At 27.8% G+C, this 14,917-nt stretch overlaps 5 protein-coding genes across 7 annotated transcripts in view; all 5 read right to left on the bottom strand.

The window, feature by feature from the left end:
* LOC107004166 (esterase AGAP003155-like) overlaps nucleotides 1-555 on the bottom strand; it is a 4,512-nt gene extending 3,957 nt beyond the window's left edge. The window contains exon 1 of the mRNA XM_015202404.2: nucleotides 315-555. Coding sequence (XP_015057890.1) covers nucleotides 315-518 — 204 coding nt within the window. The 5' untranslated portion in view covers nucleotides 519-555. The remainder of the gene's footprint in view (nucleotides 1-314) is intronic.
* A 432-nt stretch (nucleotides 556-987) lies between these two features.
* LOC107004226 (esterase AGAP003155-like) lies at nucleotides 988-4,028 on the bottom strand. Of its 3 annotated transcripts, none has more exons than XM_027912873.1 (5): nucleotides 3,739-4,028; nucleotides 2,943-3,041; nucleotides 2,772-2,814; nucleotides 2,038-2,139; nucleotides 988-1,248 (listed from the first exon to the last, which is right to left on the bottom strand). In XM_027912873.1, the coding sequence occupies exons 1-5, from the start codon at nucleotides 4,003-4,005 to the stop codon at nucleotides 1,142-1,144; spliced, it is 618 nt and encodes a 205-aa protein (XP_027768674.1). In that variant the 5' UTR covers nucleotides 4,006-4,028; the 3' UTR covers nucleotides 988-1,141. The 3 variants fall into 3 exon arrangements, with proteins under 3 accessions (XP_027768674.1, XP_015057948.2, XP_027768673.1); XM_015202462.2 differs by having other exon boundaries at nucleotides 2,628-2,814; nucleotides 3,739-4,024; XM_027912872.1 differs by lacking the exon at nucleotides 2,943-3,041 and having other exon boundaries at nucleotides 2,628-2,814; nucleotides 3,739-4,027.
* A 2,273-nt stretch (nucleotides 4,029-6,301) lies between these two features.
* Nucleotides 6,302-7,749, bottom strand: LOC114074898 (esterase FUS5-like). The gene is made up of 3 exons (XM_027913046.1): nucleotides 7,707-7,749; nucleotides 7,268-7,533; nucleotides 6,302-6,770 (listed from the first exon to the last, which is right to left on the bottom strand). Exons 1-3 carry the CDS (start codon nucleotides 7,747-7,749, stop codon nucleotides 6,672-6,674), a joined length of 408 nt encoding a protein of 135 aa, XP_027768847.1. The 3' UTR covers nucleotides 6,302-6,671.
* A 76-nt stretch (nucleotides 7,750-7,825) lies between these two features.
* LOC107004291 (hyoscyamine 6-dioxygenase-like) lies at nucleotides 7,826-10,748 on the bottom strand. Its single transcript, XM_015202520.2, has 4 exons — nucleotides 10,539-10,748; nucleotides 9,706-9,956; nucleotides 8,836-9,154; nucleotides 7,826-8,298 (listed from the first exon to the last, which is right to left on the bottom strand). The coding sequence occupies exons 1-4, from the start codon at nucleotides 10,731-10,733 to the stop codon at nucleotides 8,053-8,055; spliced, it is 1,011 nt and encodes a 336-aa protein (XP_015058006.1). The 5' UTR covers nucleotides 10,734-10,748; the 3' UTR covers nucleotides 7,826-8,052.
* A 3,257-nt stretch (nucleotides 10,749-14,005) lies between these two features.
* LOC107004197 (hyoscyamine 6-dioxygenase-like) overlaps nucleotides 14,006-14,917 on the bottom strand; it is a 3,847-nt gene continuing 2,935 nt past the window's right edge. The window contains exon 4 of the mRNA XM_015202438.2: nucleotides 14,006-14,489. Coding sequence (XP_015057924.1) covers nucleotides 14,244-14,489 — 246 coding nt within the window. The 3' untranslated portion in view covers nucleotides 14,006-14,243. The remainder of the gene's footprint in view (nucleotides 14,490-14,917) is intronic.

Below are 14,917 nucleotides of genomic sequence, written 5' to 3'. Positions count from 1 at the left end.
TGGGGCTGGTAGGGGTTGGTGGGGGTGAGGGTAGGGGGTGGGGGTAAAAATAAAAAATAAATTGATTTTTTCAACTAAAGAAAATGTAATTTGAAGTTGAAAGAGAGTTTTAGAAATGTTTTTCTTAAATTCCGAAGGGTAGTTAGTTTCTTTAAATTTGAGAAAAATGACTTGATTTCGAAAGTATTTTTTCAAAAAGTTAACCCAACCAAACATGAGTAAATTGAATAATATTTTCGTAAAATATTTTCCTTCGAACCAAACACACCCTAAAAATAAAACCAAAAATGTTGATCTAAGTAAGAGTAAATTACCTTATTTGATTGAAACCATTCAAAGTAAGGAGGATCAAAAAAACCTTCAAGTGGAGATTTCCCCTGAGCCGGAAAAGGTGCATCCAAAAACACCAAATCTAATTTTCCGATGACGGATTCCGGCCACCGGAAAATCAATTTCTTGAGTATTTCACCACTTCCTCTAAAGCCATGAAGACACAAAATTCTTAATTTTTTTTCCATTGAATTAATTTCTTATGCAAAATTATTAGACCCACTAGGCCCCATATTTATATATATATATATGAATTTATTTATGGTTAAAAAATTGTCGCGTTGTCTCCATGATTCAGCCATAATTGACCATTAAATAATTTTGTTGGTCGTATACTTTTTTTTTCTTTTCAAAAATGTACAAATGAATTAATTATTAGTCTTAGGATATGAATGCGTTGATATTTAAAGGGGACAAATTTTATTGGTGCCACCTAATGATTAACGAACGGTCGATAATCATAAGATTTTAGGTTTAAATTTTAGCATATAAAAAAAAAGTGACTTATTTTGGTTTTATTTTAATTTTGGTAGATAAATTATGAGGATGTGATCTAGTGATCAATAAAATGGGTTGAGTATCGTAACATCTCGTATTCAAATCTCATCATAGGCAACTAAAAATAAGTTATTTTCGAACATGGCCAAGGGCTCGCGATCATAAAAATCAAAATAGTGTTGCTTGCCATCAATGCTATAAATATCTTGTGAAATTAATTAAAGTACATATAAACTAATCTGAGTATTATAATCATTAAAAATTAAATCAGAAATAAAATATATAAAAATTTATGATCTTTTTTAGCCTCTAACTAAAATTTCGCCCTGGGCTTCCGATTATATTGATGTGCCCTTGTTCCTAAGTTTTTTTGGAATGTCTTTTCAATAAACCCAAGTATTATTTCACCACTACTATCATCTGCAAAAAAATAAATAAAATAAATAAAGATATAATTAAAGCCTTATTTATTTTCATTAAAATTAAAACGTATGAATTATAATTAATACATATATAAATACTAATTAAGATGTTATCTTAAGTGAGATAATAATTTTCATTTATAAATTTTCTAACTTTTTTTCTATGAAATTATATGAAAACTCAAATTCCTAACTTTGAACTACATTTTTCGACTTTATGATAATAGAAAAAATTATGTTAAAAGTCAATGACCAGGACTTTATGTAACTAAACGTGTTCAATATTTTGAGCTTTTAGGTTAGAAATTTTTTAAAAATAATTAATTATAGTTTGAATAAATTATTTACTTAAGTAAAAAAAATAAAATTTAGTTCTAAGTTACTAGATTATGCCAAACGTGTAACCAAAAATCTATTCCTACCCTTGTTAAACATGTAATTAGAACTCTAATCATACCCCGTAATCAGTGGCGTATCCATCATATCTTTAGGGGTTCTCCCTTCTACAGAAACTTATATTATTGTTGTATTGTTAAACTAATTTTTTATTTATATATAGTAGATGTCGAACCCTCTTCGGCTATTTTGTGTGTCTATATCTTCAGATCTTGAATCTCTTTATCGAAAATTCTGACTTCGCCTCTACCCTAAACTAGTGGAGTTATTTCAAAAAATGATGTTTTACTTGATCTTTTCTTAAATTTTGTAAATATTGATTTGAGTAAGAATTACATTCACATTATAAACCAAGAAATATACCATAAAATTTCAAAACAAAATTACTCACCTAGTTCTGGTATGGCATGTCCTTTAGGATGGTGAATTACTTGTGGATCCACAAAACACTCTAATAGAACTTCTCCATCTTTTTTTTGGTAATCCTTTTCTCCTTAATAATGAAAAAAGAAAAATTTAACACCAATTAAATTGAATAATTGAAATGTTCAATAAATAGTAGAAAGCTTGAAATAAATTAAAAACATAATTAATTATATAAAGAAAAAAAAATGATCAGAACTACCCTTGTCCCTAATTACTTGTTCAATTTGACAAATCAAGAAATGATAATTTTTTTACTTATTAATTACTTTTAAAAAAGCAGAACTTAAAAATCTTAAATTTTTAATTGATTTACTTCATAATTAATAGAGTAAAATGATAACTCACTATGTCGATCATTATTATCTTAACAGGTGTCTCAATTCAAAACTAGACAAGTAATTAAAAATACTGAGAGTAAATTCCAGGTCGCGCATACAAAAACTCATATCCTTTCATCCCTCGTTGTCTTAAAACCAAATTCATTCACAACAACTTCTCTCGTTTACACATTTTTTTTAAAAAATAATTTAAAAAGTGAAGATATTATGAAAGTACCTAAGAAATGAAGTGATGGACAATTAATTGGATATGAAAATGCATTGACAGCCAATTTTGGTACCCCAAATGAAGGTCCTCCAAATTTAGCCCCTGATATTAATATCACAAATTTTATTTTTGGAACTTTTGTTAGAGCCACACCTTCCCTTTGCATGCCTGGTATTGCTGCACATAAAATAGCTGCCTATTTCCAACAAAAATAAAATAAAAAATTACTTTTTATAAAGTCATTTTCTTTTATCATAATTATAATTGATCATAACAGATTATTTTTACGTTATCGCGACAGAAAGGAAAATAGTACTTAATTACCATTGAGAAACCAAGAATACCATCAAAAGGTCCATGCTTTGACATAAACTCTTCTATATATTCAAGGCATTCTTCAAAATTGTAAAACTCTGTGCAATCCTACAAGAATGTAAACAATTTATAGAAAAAAAATATTTTTTCTAAAAATAAAACAAAATTAAAAAAAAAAGAAGTTATTCGAGTATCAACAATAATTTTGATAGTATGATAAGTACTTATTCGTCTTTAATTAAGAGTTTTGAATTTAAATCTCGTTGGATATGGCGTAAATCTTTATTAGTATGCTTTTACAATTTAATGTAAAATTTTCAACACAAATTCAAATCATAATACAAATATCAACCACTAGATAAGATCGAACAATAAAATGACTATTCCAATAAAAATATATAAAAAAAATAAACACATAAGGAGGTTCAACATCTACTATATATACCTAAAAAGTATTTAATCATATAAAAATAATATACTTTTCCGTAAAAGAAGATTCGGATGAACTCCTGATGACTCCGCCACTGTGTCAAACTCACCAAAATTTGGATCTCGATTTATTCTACATTGGTCAGTTTGACTCTCACGAAAAAAAATTTGAACAAATATGATTTTATACATAATATTGAATAATCAAGGATGAAATGAACAATAAAATAGTACGATCGAATAAATAAGACCACTTTATCAATCCTTAACTAAATATCTCATATAAGCGCTCGTAACAAAAAAAAATATCATATTAACGAGTGTTTTCCTTCGAATAGATCGAATCGTTGAAATTAAATGAAGCAAATATAAATACCTTATTAAATTGAAACCATTCAAAATAAGGAGGATCAAAGTAACCTTCAATTCGAGATTTGCCCTTCGCCGGAAAAGGTGCATCCAAGAAAACCAAATCTAATTTTCCGGTGACAGATTCCGGCCACCGGAAAATCAATTTCTTGAGTATTTTAGCACTTTCTCTATAGCCATGGAGACATAAAATTCTTGGTTTTCTCTTTGATTCTTTTTCCATAGTATTTTCTTTTTTAATTTCTTCCCAAAAAAATGGTAGGTACATAAGCATATATTGCTAAGATTTTTTAAAAAGCTATCTTTTTAAATTTAATAAAGTATTCCCTCCGTCTTATTTTATACGTCACATTTTTTACTTTACATTTATATTAAGAAATGATGTAACTTTACCCTTGTACCCTTATTGAATTTTTTTTGGAATTCAAGTTTTCAGTCAATGAATATGAATTAATTAATTTTGATTAAGTAATTTACTTAGTTTTTCTAAGTTGATCAAATGTATAATTTCAAGGGTAATAACTCACACAAATAAAAAATAAAAAATAAAAAATATTATAATTTATGCATTTCTTATGTGAAATGACATGTATTATGAATTAACTATTTATAGAAAAAGATGACATATAAAATTAGACGAAGAAAGTATAATATGTGTCCGAACATAATATCAAATTATATAGTAACTCATAATTCAAAATTCGTTTGATCATGAAATTTTTTTACCTTTACTCTAGAGTTTAATATTGAAAGTTCAATTGCAAAATTTTTCAAGAATTCTAAAAAAATAAAAATAAAAAGTGTTTTCACTCTGAGTTAGTCATAGAAAATAAAAAATAATTACAATTTGTATATAAGTGGCCAATCACAACTCTAATATTCAAATACTATTATTTTTCAATCCAAAAATAGTACTACTTTTTATTTTATTTTTTTCAATTTTCACACTAAAATATGCATAATCAAACGTCCACTTAAATTTTTAAAATTAAAAATTTATGGACATATATGACCAAATTGTCACGTTGCATCTGTTATTCAGATTAATATATTAACCAAAGTGTTTGGTTGTGGGCTTTGTATTTATTCCACAATAAAATATAAAAAAACCGATTAATCTCCACAATTCAGCCAAAATAACAGTTCTTTCTTTAAGAAAAAAAGCAGGAGGTTAAGAATATTTTGAAATTGGTTATTTTTATATTGACGTGCGAGTTGGTATATAAGATAAAATAATTTTCAAGAACTCTAACTGAAATAAAAAATCACAAAATTTTGATGTCTACTCATATCAATATACTTATTATAGGATAATAAATTATTTATTTACTAAAACATTCTCAACTTTTAACGTTTATATCACTTATACATTATTAACTATAGTGTTTAGAACAATTCCATCACAATATGCCCTTAATCAACAAAGAAAAAAGTAGGGCCGGGCATAAACACCGGAAAACCGAAATACTGTATCAAACCGAATTTTTTTGGTATTTCGGTTTCAGTTTTTCGGTTTTCGATTCGGTATTCGGTATATGTTTTTGTATTTTTCGGTATTTCTGTTCGGTTTTCGGTATGTGATTTTGCGTAATTCGGTATTTCGGTTTACCGAAATATATTATATTATAATATATATTTATATTATATTAATTATTAATATTAAATAATAAATATTATAATTTAAAATAAAAATTAAAAAGTAAAAGACTTTTTGGTGTAACTATTTTTAGTCCATTAAGCTGAAAATCAACAAAAAAATTTGTAAATTTTTAAAAGCCCAACTAAACAGGCCCATTAAAAAAACCGAAATAACAAAACCGAACCGAAATAATAAAAACCAAACCGAAATAATAAAAACCGAACCGAACCGAAATATTTCGATTCGGTATTCGGTACACAATTTACAAAAACCGAAAACCGAAAAAAAAACCAAAACCGAACCGAAATACCGAATGCCCACCCCTAGAAAAAAGTCTCAATAAAACAAAAATATTTGAGACTAATAGAAACACCTAATGATAAAAAAAAACTAATAGAAAACGTAATATTACTTCAGGTGTGTTTATATCATTATCTCTGGATTAGTTACATTCATAATATAAACTTCTTTTTCATGTCTATTAATATATAAGTTGTGTTCTAACGAAATGAAAATATAAACGTAGTACTTCCAAAGATTTATGGTACGTAAACGGTAAATACTATTTCATTTTAAGCCAAAGGTCTCAAAGATTAAGTTTGTGAATGTAGGGAAAGATCTAAAGACGCATGATGGGGATCCACCCGAGCTTCCTCAGCAAAAAATTATATCGTACATACAAGACTAGAGATTTTCTTAATGATTTAGAAGTTCAAAATTTACATTGAGGCTCCAAATTTAAATCCTAGACACGATATATTTATTTTTCGAACCCTCTTAAAAGAAGTTCTGAACCATAAATATCTAAATGAAATGATAAAGAGCATACTGTCTCCCTAACCTAAAGTAAAACTACCCCTAAATTTAATAAAGGCATAATGCATAAATATGCCTTTTAATTTGGCTTCAAATCATATTTATGCCCTTCAACTTTGGATGCGCATAAGTAGACACTTAAACTTGTATAAAATTAAATAAATCGACACACATATCCTACATGTCATTTTTTGTCTTACGTGATGTCTTACGTATATTTTGCCATGTAGAACTGATGCGTTTATCTTTGGAACTTTTGTTAGGGCCAATCCTTCCCTTTGCATACCTGGGAATGTTGCACATAAAACAGCTCCCTATATCCATCAAACTAACAAAAAATTTAAATATATTTAGTCAGATATTATAACAATTTAGTGATAATAAGGAATTAAAAATGTTATTATCCAGGAAATAAAATAATTTTAATGTAAAATCATTTTCTCCTATTTAAATCATAACAGATTATTTTCCCATGAGAATGGTAATTAACAAAATATAATTACTTGTGAGAAACCAAGAACACCATCAAAAGGTCCATGCTTTAACATAAAATCTTCTATATACTCTAGGCATTCCTTGAAATCCTACAATGAAATTTACAAAAAGTTGAATAAATATGACTAAATAAAATTGTATTGATAGATAAATAAGATCACTCCATTCTTAATCGTATAAGTTAGTTAACTAAAAAAAAAAAACTCAACATGAGACACTACTAGAAACTTCCTAAATTTCCAATATGAAAACAAAATTATTTTTTCTTTTTTTATCGATCTATTCAAAATTTCTATGAAAATAGTCACTTAATATTTTTCACTAGAAAATAGAGTTTTTTTTAGTAGTGAGACATCTGTTTTATAAAATATATACACATTATAAATATAGTGTATATACATATACACTATATATACATCCAAAAGTGTATGAATAGTATATATACTTCAACCATATTAATAAATTAGATGGTCGAATGATACACTTACATAAATTTTCCTTTAAATTAATCGAATCAGTAAGATTTAGATACATAATAATTAATTAGCCTTAGAAAAAGGATTGAAGCAAACTATAGTGTTAATACCTTATTTGATTGAAACCATACAAAGTAAGGAGGATCAAAAAAACCTTCACGGGTAGATTTCCCTGCCTGAGCTGGAAAAGTTCCATCCAAGAAAACCAAATCTAATTTTCCGGTGATGGATTCCGGCCACCGGAAAATCACTTTCTTGAAGATTTCACCACTTCCTCCATAGCCATGGAGGCAAAGGATTCTTGGTTTTTTCTTCTTTGATTCTTCTTTTTCCGCGTTAAGTACACCATGTTTTGTTATGGAAAATGTAAGGACAACTTATATATAGCACATGTGAAGTCTATGTATAGTTGTCACATGATTTCTTTAAATCCGAGTCAGATTTATGATTTAAAATTTAGAGTTCTTATGAATATGATACTATACAGTCAAGTATTTATAATATTTAGTGAATATTTCAATATGTATATAAAATTTAAATAAAAATTACTGAGTTCTCGAGAATCTGTACACGATATGTTGAATCTGCTCATGTTTTAAACACTATCCATAATTCAACAAAATGGGCAAATTTTTAATTTTTTCTTTTATTAATCGAACATGAAAAAATTACTCCTATCAAACACAACCAAAGTGTTATATTATATTGTACATCACAAGGTTTTACATGTATAGATACAATTTTGCAACAATTAACAAGGCTATAACATAAGGTAAAAAAAAAAACTATACATAACACTTTTTTTTGGACAATTTCTCTAATTATAGGACCATAGATATAGTACCACCCACCATATTATTTTTTTACAACAATTTTCCATTAAGATAACTAAAAGCTAAGTTTTGTTTCTAAAATGGTTGAGGGCAAATTCGGCATCACATTTAGCCCCAGCAGTAAATGCTTCGAGGAACTCTGGATAAGTAAAGGCTCTAAACTCCGGTTCAGTGTAAACCAAATTAGTGGCTGGTTTTATTAAAGACTTGGGTGACGGACCGAGAAATACACCAATTGTGGTTCGAGCCTCTTTTGCATGTGTCACCACACGATGAACTCGAGTTATGAACTTGTCATTGCTTATTACCTGCAAAGAATCACCATATGTTATGAGGAAAATTGACCCCCCATTTCTTATACCCTCCACCCCTATTCCACTCCATCATACCTCTACCTTTATAGTATTTGTCCAAATTATATATAAATTCACTTCTAATCATAATATTTTTTGTGTACATATCAAACATTAAAAAAAATCACTTATTTTGTTGGAAACAATTTTTCTCTTATCAACCACTACTTTAATCCTCTAATATTTGATAATTGACAAATGTAATGGACCTCCTAAAATAACCAATTACTAGTAGAAATTAAAAAAAAATTCCACAACAAATATATAGAAAATCTGTGTTATAAAACATGATTTTTTTCGGTCATTTCCCATTGAGCCAAGTGACTTAAAAAATGTATGGAGGGAAGCTTCCTAATTTTTTTCATATGAAATCATCGCTCTATTTTTTCTCCTAACTATTCAATGATAGAATATCTCTGAAAATAGCCATTGAACATTTTTCGATGGGACAATAGTGATTTTTAGTATTATACAAGTAGCACTAAAAATTACCTTCAATTGTAGACCAGGAATAACAACTATAGCATGAGGAATAGGTTGAACACCAATCCATTTGCCATCCTTAAGTATTTGAAGTCCAGGAACATCACATTGTTGAAGCAATGTTATGAGATTTGGATCAGAATGTACTGGCATTCCTAGTGTCAAACTTGGATTTGGACATGGAATATGATGATTCACAGATATCACATTTGTTTTACTTAATTCACCTTCAAAATAACCTTTCTCTAGTCCTAATCCTTTGCATATCATATCCAAAATCTTGTATAGTAGCTTCCTTGTTTCTATTGAATACTCACTTACCACTTCTCTACAAAAAAGAAAACAAACAAAATGATCACTTTTAACTGTTTGGATTTACGTGTCTTAGTTTGATTGGATCAAGACACGTAAATATTATTGTGCATGGATCAAGATTGAACGAATTAAATGACCTGCTTATTTAATTATATATTAACTCAAACTCATTTTGACCTGTTCAATCCAGCTCATCTAAAAGTTGGTTAATTTGAAAAAAGAAACTGACAATGTGTCATAACATTTCAGTTGGCTTTTTGAAATATGTCATGATATTTGTATGATTATAAAAGTTTTTCGTTAAGGGTTAAATGAAAATGTACAGTTAATCGTTTTAAAATTTACAAGTGTATTGTTCTTTTTAAAACATGAAAAATGTATCACGTAAACTGAAACGAATATATATTAGCTATACTCAGTGGGCTTATTGGGTCAAGTCATAATGAAAATGTAAAGTTAACTTTAAATGAAAATGTAATGTTAATCGTTTTAAAATTTAAAAGTGTGTTGTTCTTTAAAAAACGTGAAAAATGTATCATGTAAACTGAAACGAATGTATATTACCTATATTTGGTGGGCTTATTGGGCCAAGTCATAATGTATTCCTCTAAAGGATAGCAATGATGAGTAAAATTATCTCTCCAATAGTGAAATTCTTCAGTATCATATGCTAATGTACTTGAACACAACCTGCAGCTTTTGTTTATATCATTTGAGTAAAATTTTGCCTTGTATTCACTAGGCAATTTGAAGAATTCCTTGTATATATTCATTGTATCATCCATTAGATTTTCACATACTCCATGGTTTATCACCTGATCATCATAATAAGTAAACGAAAAACATAATATAAATACTCGTTCATCTTTAATTAGAAACTTCAGATATCATGAAATATCTGAAGGTGTAATGGGATATTGTTTCGTTAGATACTTACGAAATATGTATATATGACAAACAAATTTCTTGAGTCAATGATATATCAGAAATAACCTCTCTAATACCACATAACGGTAGATATAAAATTTGTATACATCGTATACCTTACTTGTGTAGAACTATACTAAATATGTTGTTATATGTCCTATAATGTAGATAATTAGCAAAGTAAAAATATTGAATATATACTATACTACTACTCTACTCATATAGTACTAATATAAGAGTCACACGGAGCAACAAAACAAAACGTGTTTTTCATAGTTCAATCTCGAGAAAAAAGTTCATTTCTTCTTGTTATATTTTGTGTACACATTTTATCAATTGTGAAATGAGATTATCATAGCGTTCTTAAAACTCTAAATTTAAAAAAATTATTGACACGTTAATTTTAAAAAAAATTTCTACATACGTTACTGTCTGATGAAAAAAATTATATTCTTAACTATTAATTGTACCTGAAATATTCCAAATTCTTGACATGCTCTAATAACTTGTTGAATTGTATCATTTGGATGATTATTAGCCAAATCTATGAGTGGTATATCATGGCAAACAGGAAATTTAATTTTTCCTGGTCTTCTATCTAGTGGGAAAATATACTTTTTAGGTACAAATTCAACATTTGACCAATTTGAAATCAAAATTTCCATTATTTTTCTTGGATAATTTTGTTGTGTGTTTGATTTATTTTGTACATAGATAATGGTCTTCTATAAATAACAAACTAAGGAGATTTCATTGACGAATAAAATACTATATATTTATTTGATTTAGTTTTATGTCTGATGTTTGATATCTTTATTAGAGCTCGACTAAATTTGAAATAGAACGCTCTCTTCAACTGTCCTCTTGTCTTTTTCCTTTGTCTTCTAATGGGGGACCAAAATCTCTCTTTATCTTAGAATTGTTTTTTTAATTATATATTAAAAATATAACGGGACCAAAATCTCTCTTTATCTTCATATCACTTTATAATTATATTATAAATAAAAAAATATATAATTGTGGTGCACTGGCCGAAAGTATTTCGTCCTTATTTCAAGGTTTTGGATTCGAGTCCTAGATAGAAAGAAAATCATGTTGGAAGCGCCACCCTAAAAGAGCCGTGCAGAGCGCAATCCGAATTTAGTTGAAATTCCAATAATAGGCTCTGAATACCGGATGGAAAAAAAAAGTATGAAACTAAGCATACGTAATATAATCAATATTTTAAAAAATAATACAAAGCACTAAAATATATATAGTACATAATAATAATTAATATATATACATTTTTTAAAGAGTAAAATGATAATGATAATATATACAAACAAATGATTTTTCTGTTTTTAATTTCTCAAGAGATAATACTATGTAAGCGCACAAATTATTTTGTTGTTTTTAATTTAAGGTATAGTACTATATATGAGGTCAAGGCCAGTCAGATATCAAGCCCAACAAAACTTGTGATTAATCATTTAAAATTAATGTGAATTATTTAAATAACAAATAAAATCCAAAATTTTAATTATTAACTAACTAAAAGAAAAAACAACAACTAATTAATAAAGATTTAATCAAGAAAGATCAGATTCTTAATTAAAAATTAGTATTGGACCAACAAATAATGCGATAAACTAATTAATTGAAAATAATATTCAAATATCAACATTAATGAAAGAACTACAACTCTAGAATAAGAAGTTTAACTCCACATAAACATGGTCCATGAACGCATAAATAATAAAAAATGAAGAGAAAAAATCACATCGATTTCTAACTCTCTCTCATAAAAAGTTATCTTCCAAAATATGTTTATAAACTACTTATAGATGTAGAAAAAATCCCAACCAAAATAATTGAATTTAAAGTGGTGCACATGTAAGAGTGTTTCATCATTAATTAGGGATTTCAATTTTAAGTTCTGAATATGGAGAAAATTTTGTTGAGAGCGTCACCTCCTAATGGACCCTGTATTGCACGATCTAGATTAAGTCGGTGGGATAAAAAATCAGATTTGCTTTGGTCACTTTACTTGTCTTTGTTTCCCTTTTTTCTTTTGTCTTCAAATTGGGACCAATGCAATCAATACTCAAAAAATGATTTAAAATATTAAATATAAAATAAATAATGGCTATATATATATATATTTATATATTTAAAAAAAATTAAAACATTAACAATAGTAATATATACAAGCAAATAAATTTTGTTGTTTTTAATTAAGAGGTGGTATTATGTAAGCAAATAAATGATTTTGTCATATTTAATTAAGGGGTGGTCCTATAAAAACAAAAATAAAATTTCATTTTCAATATGTGAGGACAAACCCAAACAATAAAGCATCTTACTTCTAGATTCCTCGAGTTATAAAAAAAAAATTCAATTTATTCTGGACTAAGTAATTCTCGAAAGTTATTTTTCAATAATAAAAAAATAATATTTTTTTTACTTTTGAATGAAATTTGATTATTGAAATAGATATATGATAAAATCATGATTTCGTCACTATTTCAAAACTTCTCAAATCGCTTTTATTAAGATACAAAATAAAGATCTAACACTTTTTGGAGGAGAGTAAATGAATAGTTATAGGATGAAGTAATTCAAGTGATAAAAATTCTACTATGAAAAGGCTTTATCGCTAGCCTTCGATAAAAAGACTTAATTATAATGTATTATAAAGATATCCAAATGACAAATGATTCGAAAACTAAACTCGAAGAGCTACAATTCGAATATCTTATCCCATCTTTCAAAATTATTAAGTTATAGTCGATATTAAAAATCTTCGGACAAAAGAGGTTGATGCTCCTCCTCCACCTTCAACTTCAATCATATATGTTTTCAGACTCGTATGTATTATGAAGTTCAAACATAAATATATGAAGTTTTAATTTGGGTAAACTTTTAAGTAACATATGTATAAAGTTTGTTACTATTATGATATTTTGTTTGAAATATGTTTTACAAGCCTAACATCAAATCTATATATGAATGAAGTTTGTAATTCTAGATGTGAGTTTTTTCAATTACAGTTTGATAATTCTAAGGCGAATATGTTGGGTTTTATTTGCCCTGATTTCTTACCATAAATAGGTTTTCCTTTTAGGAAAATGTTTTGGGTTGACTAATCCTTTTTTCTAGTAGAAAAAGGTTTAGGACTCTATAAATAGAGGAATGTTCCTTCTAACTTAATCGGCATTCACAATGTAGTCTTAAAGGCTTTGAGAGTTTTGGTTAGAGGGAGAATTGTGGGTCACAAGCTTGATACGTTATCACTTGTGTGAACCTCCCATGTATTCCGAGTGATTTGGTTGAGGTTGTTTCCCTCTGTATTTTGTACTCTCATATTTATAGTGGATTGCTCATCTCCTTTGTAGACGTAGGTCGATTGACCGAACCACGTTAAATCTTTGTGTCTTTTGGTATATTTCTCGTTGTCTTCTTACTCGTGGTCTTTTGAGGTTTGCTTTGCTAGCTTCCGCATTTACACCTGCTTATTTTCGGTCCTAACAGAATAAACTTATTAAAATTTATAGACTTCGAATATGGCTTAAATAACGATCCTCAAATCATTCATGTATCCCAAAGTCAAACCATTGAAATCTAGCCCATTATTTTGGGCTTAGTTCAAGAGACCTATTGGAACGAGAGAATCTAAGTGGGCAATGCAATATTTGGATAATATACATACACAAAAATGATATTTATTTTGATTTTTATATATATATATATATATANTGCGTATTTTTTAGGAAAAGAAAATGCACCCCTCAAGACTAATCTATATTATTAGGTAGAAGAGCTCATTTAGTCACTGATGAAACTTATTTATCTACTTTCGCTAAGAAAATCATTTTGTTCATTTTTAAGATTCTTTTTCTAGAGAAAATGTTTTTAAATATTTTAACCAATTAAACATAAAAATTAACGAAAAATATTTTACTCCTTAATTACAAAACACACCCCTTGTGTTTTATTATATATTATATCACAAAGTTTTACATGAGCCAATACTAGATACAACCTAAAGGGGAGCTCTTTTCTTGGATACAAAAACAAACCATACATCATCATATTCTTATGACAAATCTCTCCAATTATATGACCATATATAGTACCACACACCATATTATATTTTACAACAATCTTTATTTTTTTCTTCAAATAATTAAAAGCTAAGATTTGCTCCTAAAATGGTCTAGGGCAAGTTGAGCATCAATTTTAGCCTGACCAACAAATGTTTCAAGGAACTCTGGATAAGTAAAGGCTCTGAACACTGGTACAGTTTGAATCAAAGTAGTAGCCGGTTTTATTAAAATCTCGGGTGACGGAACGAGAAATACACCAATCGTGGTTCGAGCCTCTTTTGGGTGTGTGACCACCCGATGAACCGGAGTTATGAACCTGTCATTGCTTATTACCTGCATTAAAATAAAATTAAAAAACTCACGACTTGCTTTTTTATTTTATTTTCGTCGTTTGTACTTTCTAATGTAAAAATAAAAGTTTTAAATTTATAGTAGTCCTTAAAGGTCGTGATCTCGGTTATTTTAACAGTAAAACGAAATATTAACATTTTTTTCTACCTAAGATATATAAATTACTTATTATTTTTTAAACACTTGATATTTTAAAATGGGCTAAGTAGTCAAACGAGCTCTTAGGGTGTGTTTGGTAAGGGGAAAATAATTTTTAAAAGAAATATGTTCTACTTTCATCATATTAAAAAATTTTTATCTCTAGAACAATAAGTCTTCTAAAAATCATAAAAAATATTTTCTGATGAAAAAAAAAGTTTCATAAATAATATTTTATGTTGATTATTTCTTCCCTCCTCCCCCTCCCCCCC

Source organism: Solanum pennellii, chromosome 11 (assembly GCF_001406875.1).
Source record: "Solanum pennellii chromosome 11, SPENNV200".
NCBI classification, from domain to species: domain Eukaryota; kingdom Viridiplantae; phylum Streptophyta; class Magnoliopsida; order Solanales; family Solanaceae; genus Solanum; species Solanum pennellii.
The sequence above is the reverse complement of the archived record's forward strand: the minus strand, read 5'-3'. Positions and strand labels throughout refer to the sequence as shown.

Excerpts from the sequence above, each read along its gene's own strand:
- LOC107004226 (XM_015202462.2), bottom strand. The coding sequence starts at position 4,005 with ATGCTTATGTACCTACCATTTTTTTGGGAAGAAATTAAAAAAGAAAAT. Across the intron at positions 3,042-3,738 it reads AATGGTTTCAATTTAATAAG|GATTGCACAGAGTTTTACAA; the intron begins GTATTTATATTT and ends ACATTCTTGTAG. Across the intron at positions 2,140-2,627 it reads TCCATCACTTCATTTCTTAG|GAGAAAAGGATTACCAAAAA; the intron begins GTACTTTCATAA and ends TTCATTATTAAG.
- LOC114074898 (XM_027913046.1), bottom strand. The coding sequence starts at position 7,749 with ATGAGCAGATTCAACATATCGTGTACAGATTCTCGAGAACTCA. Across the intron at positions 7,534-7,706 it reads TACAGATTCTCGAGAACTCA|TTGTCCTTACATTTTCCATA; the intron begins GTAATTTTTATT and ends GCTATATATAAG. Across the intron at positions 6,771-7,267 it reads TATGGTTTCAATCAAATAAG|GATTTCAAGGAATGCCTAGA; the intron begins GTATTAACACTA and ends ATTTCATTGTAG.
- LOC107004291 (XM_015202520.2), bottom strand. The coding sequence starts at position 10,733 with ATGGAAATTTTGATTTCAAATTGGTCAAATGTTGAATTTGTACCTAAA. Across the intron at positions 9,957-10,538 it reads AAGAATTTGGAATATTTCAG|GTGATAAACCATGGAGTATG; the intron begins GTACAATTAATA and ends TATGATGATCAG. Across the intron at positions 8,299-8,835 it reads TTCCTGGTCTACAATTGAAG|GTAATAAGCAATGACAAGTT; the intron begins GTAATTTTTAGT and ends GATTCTTTGCAG.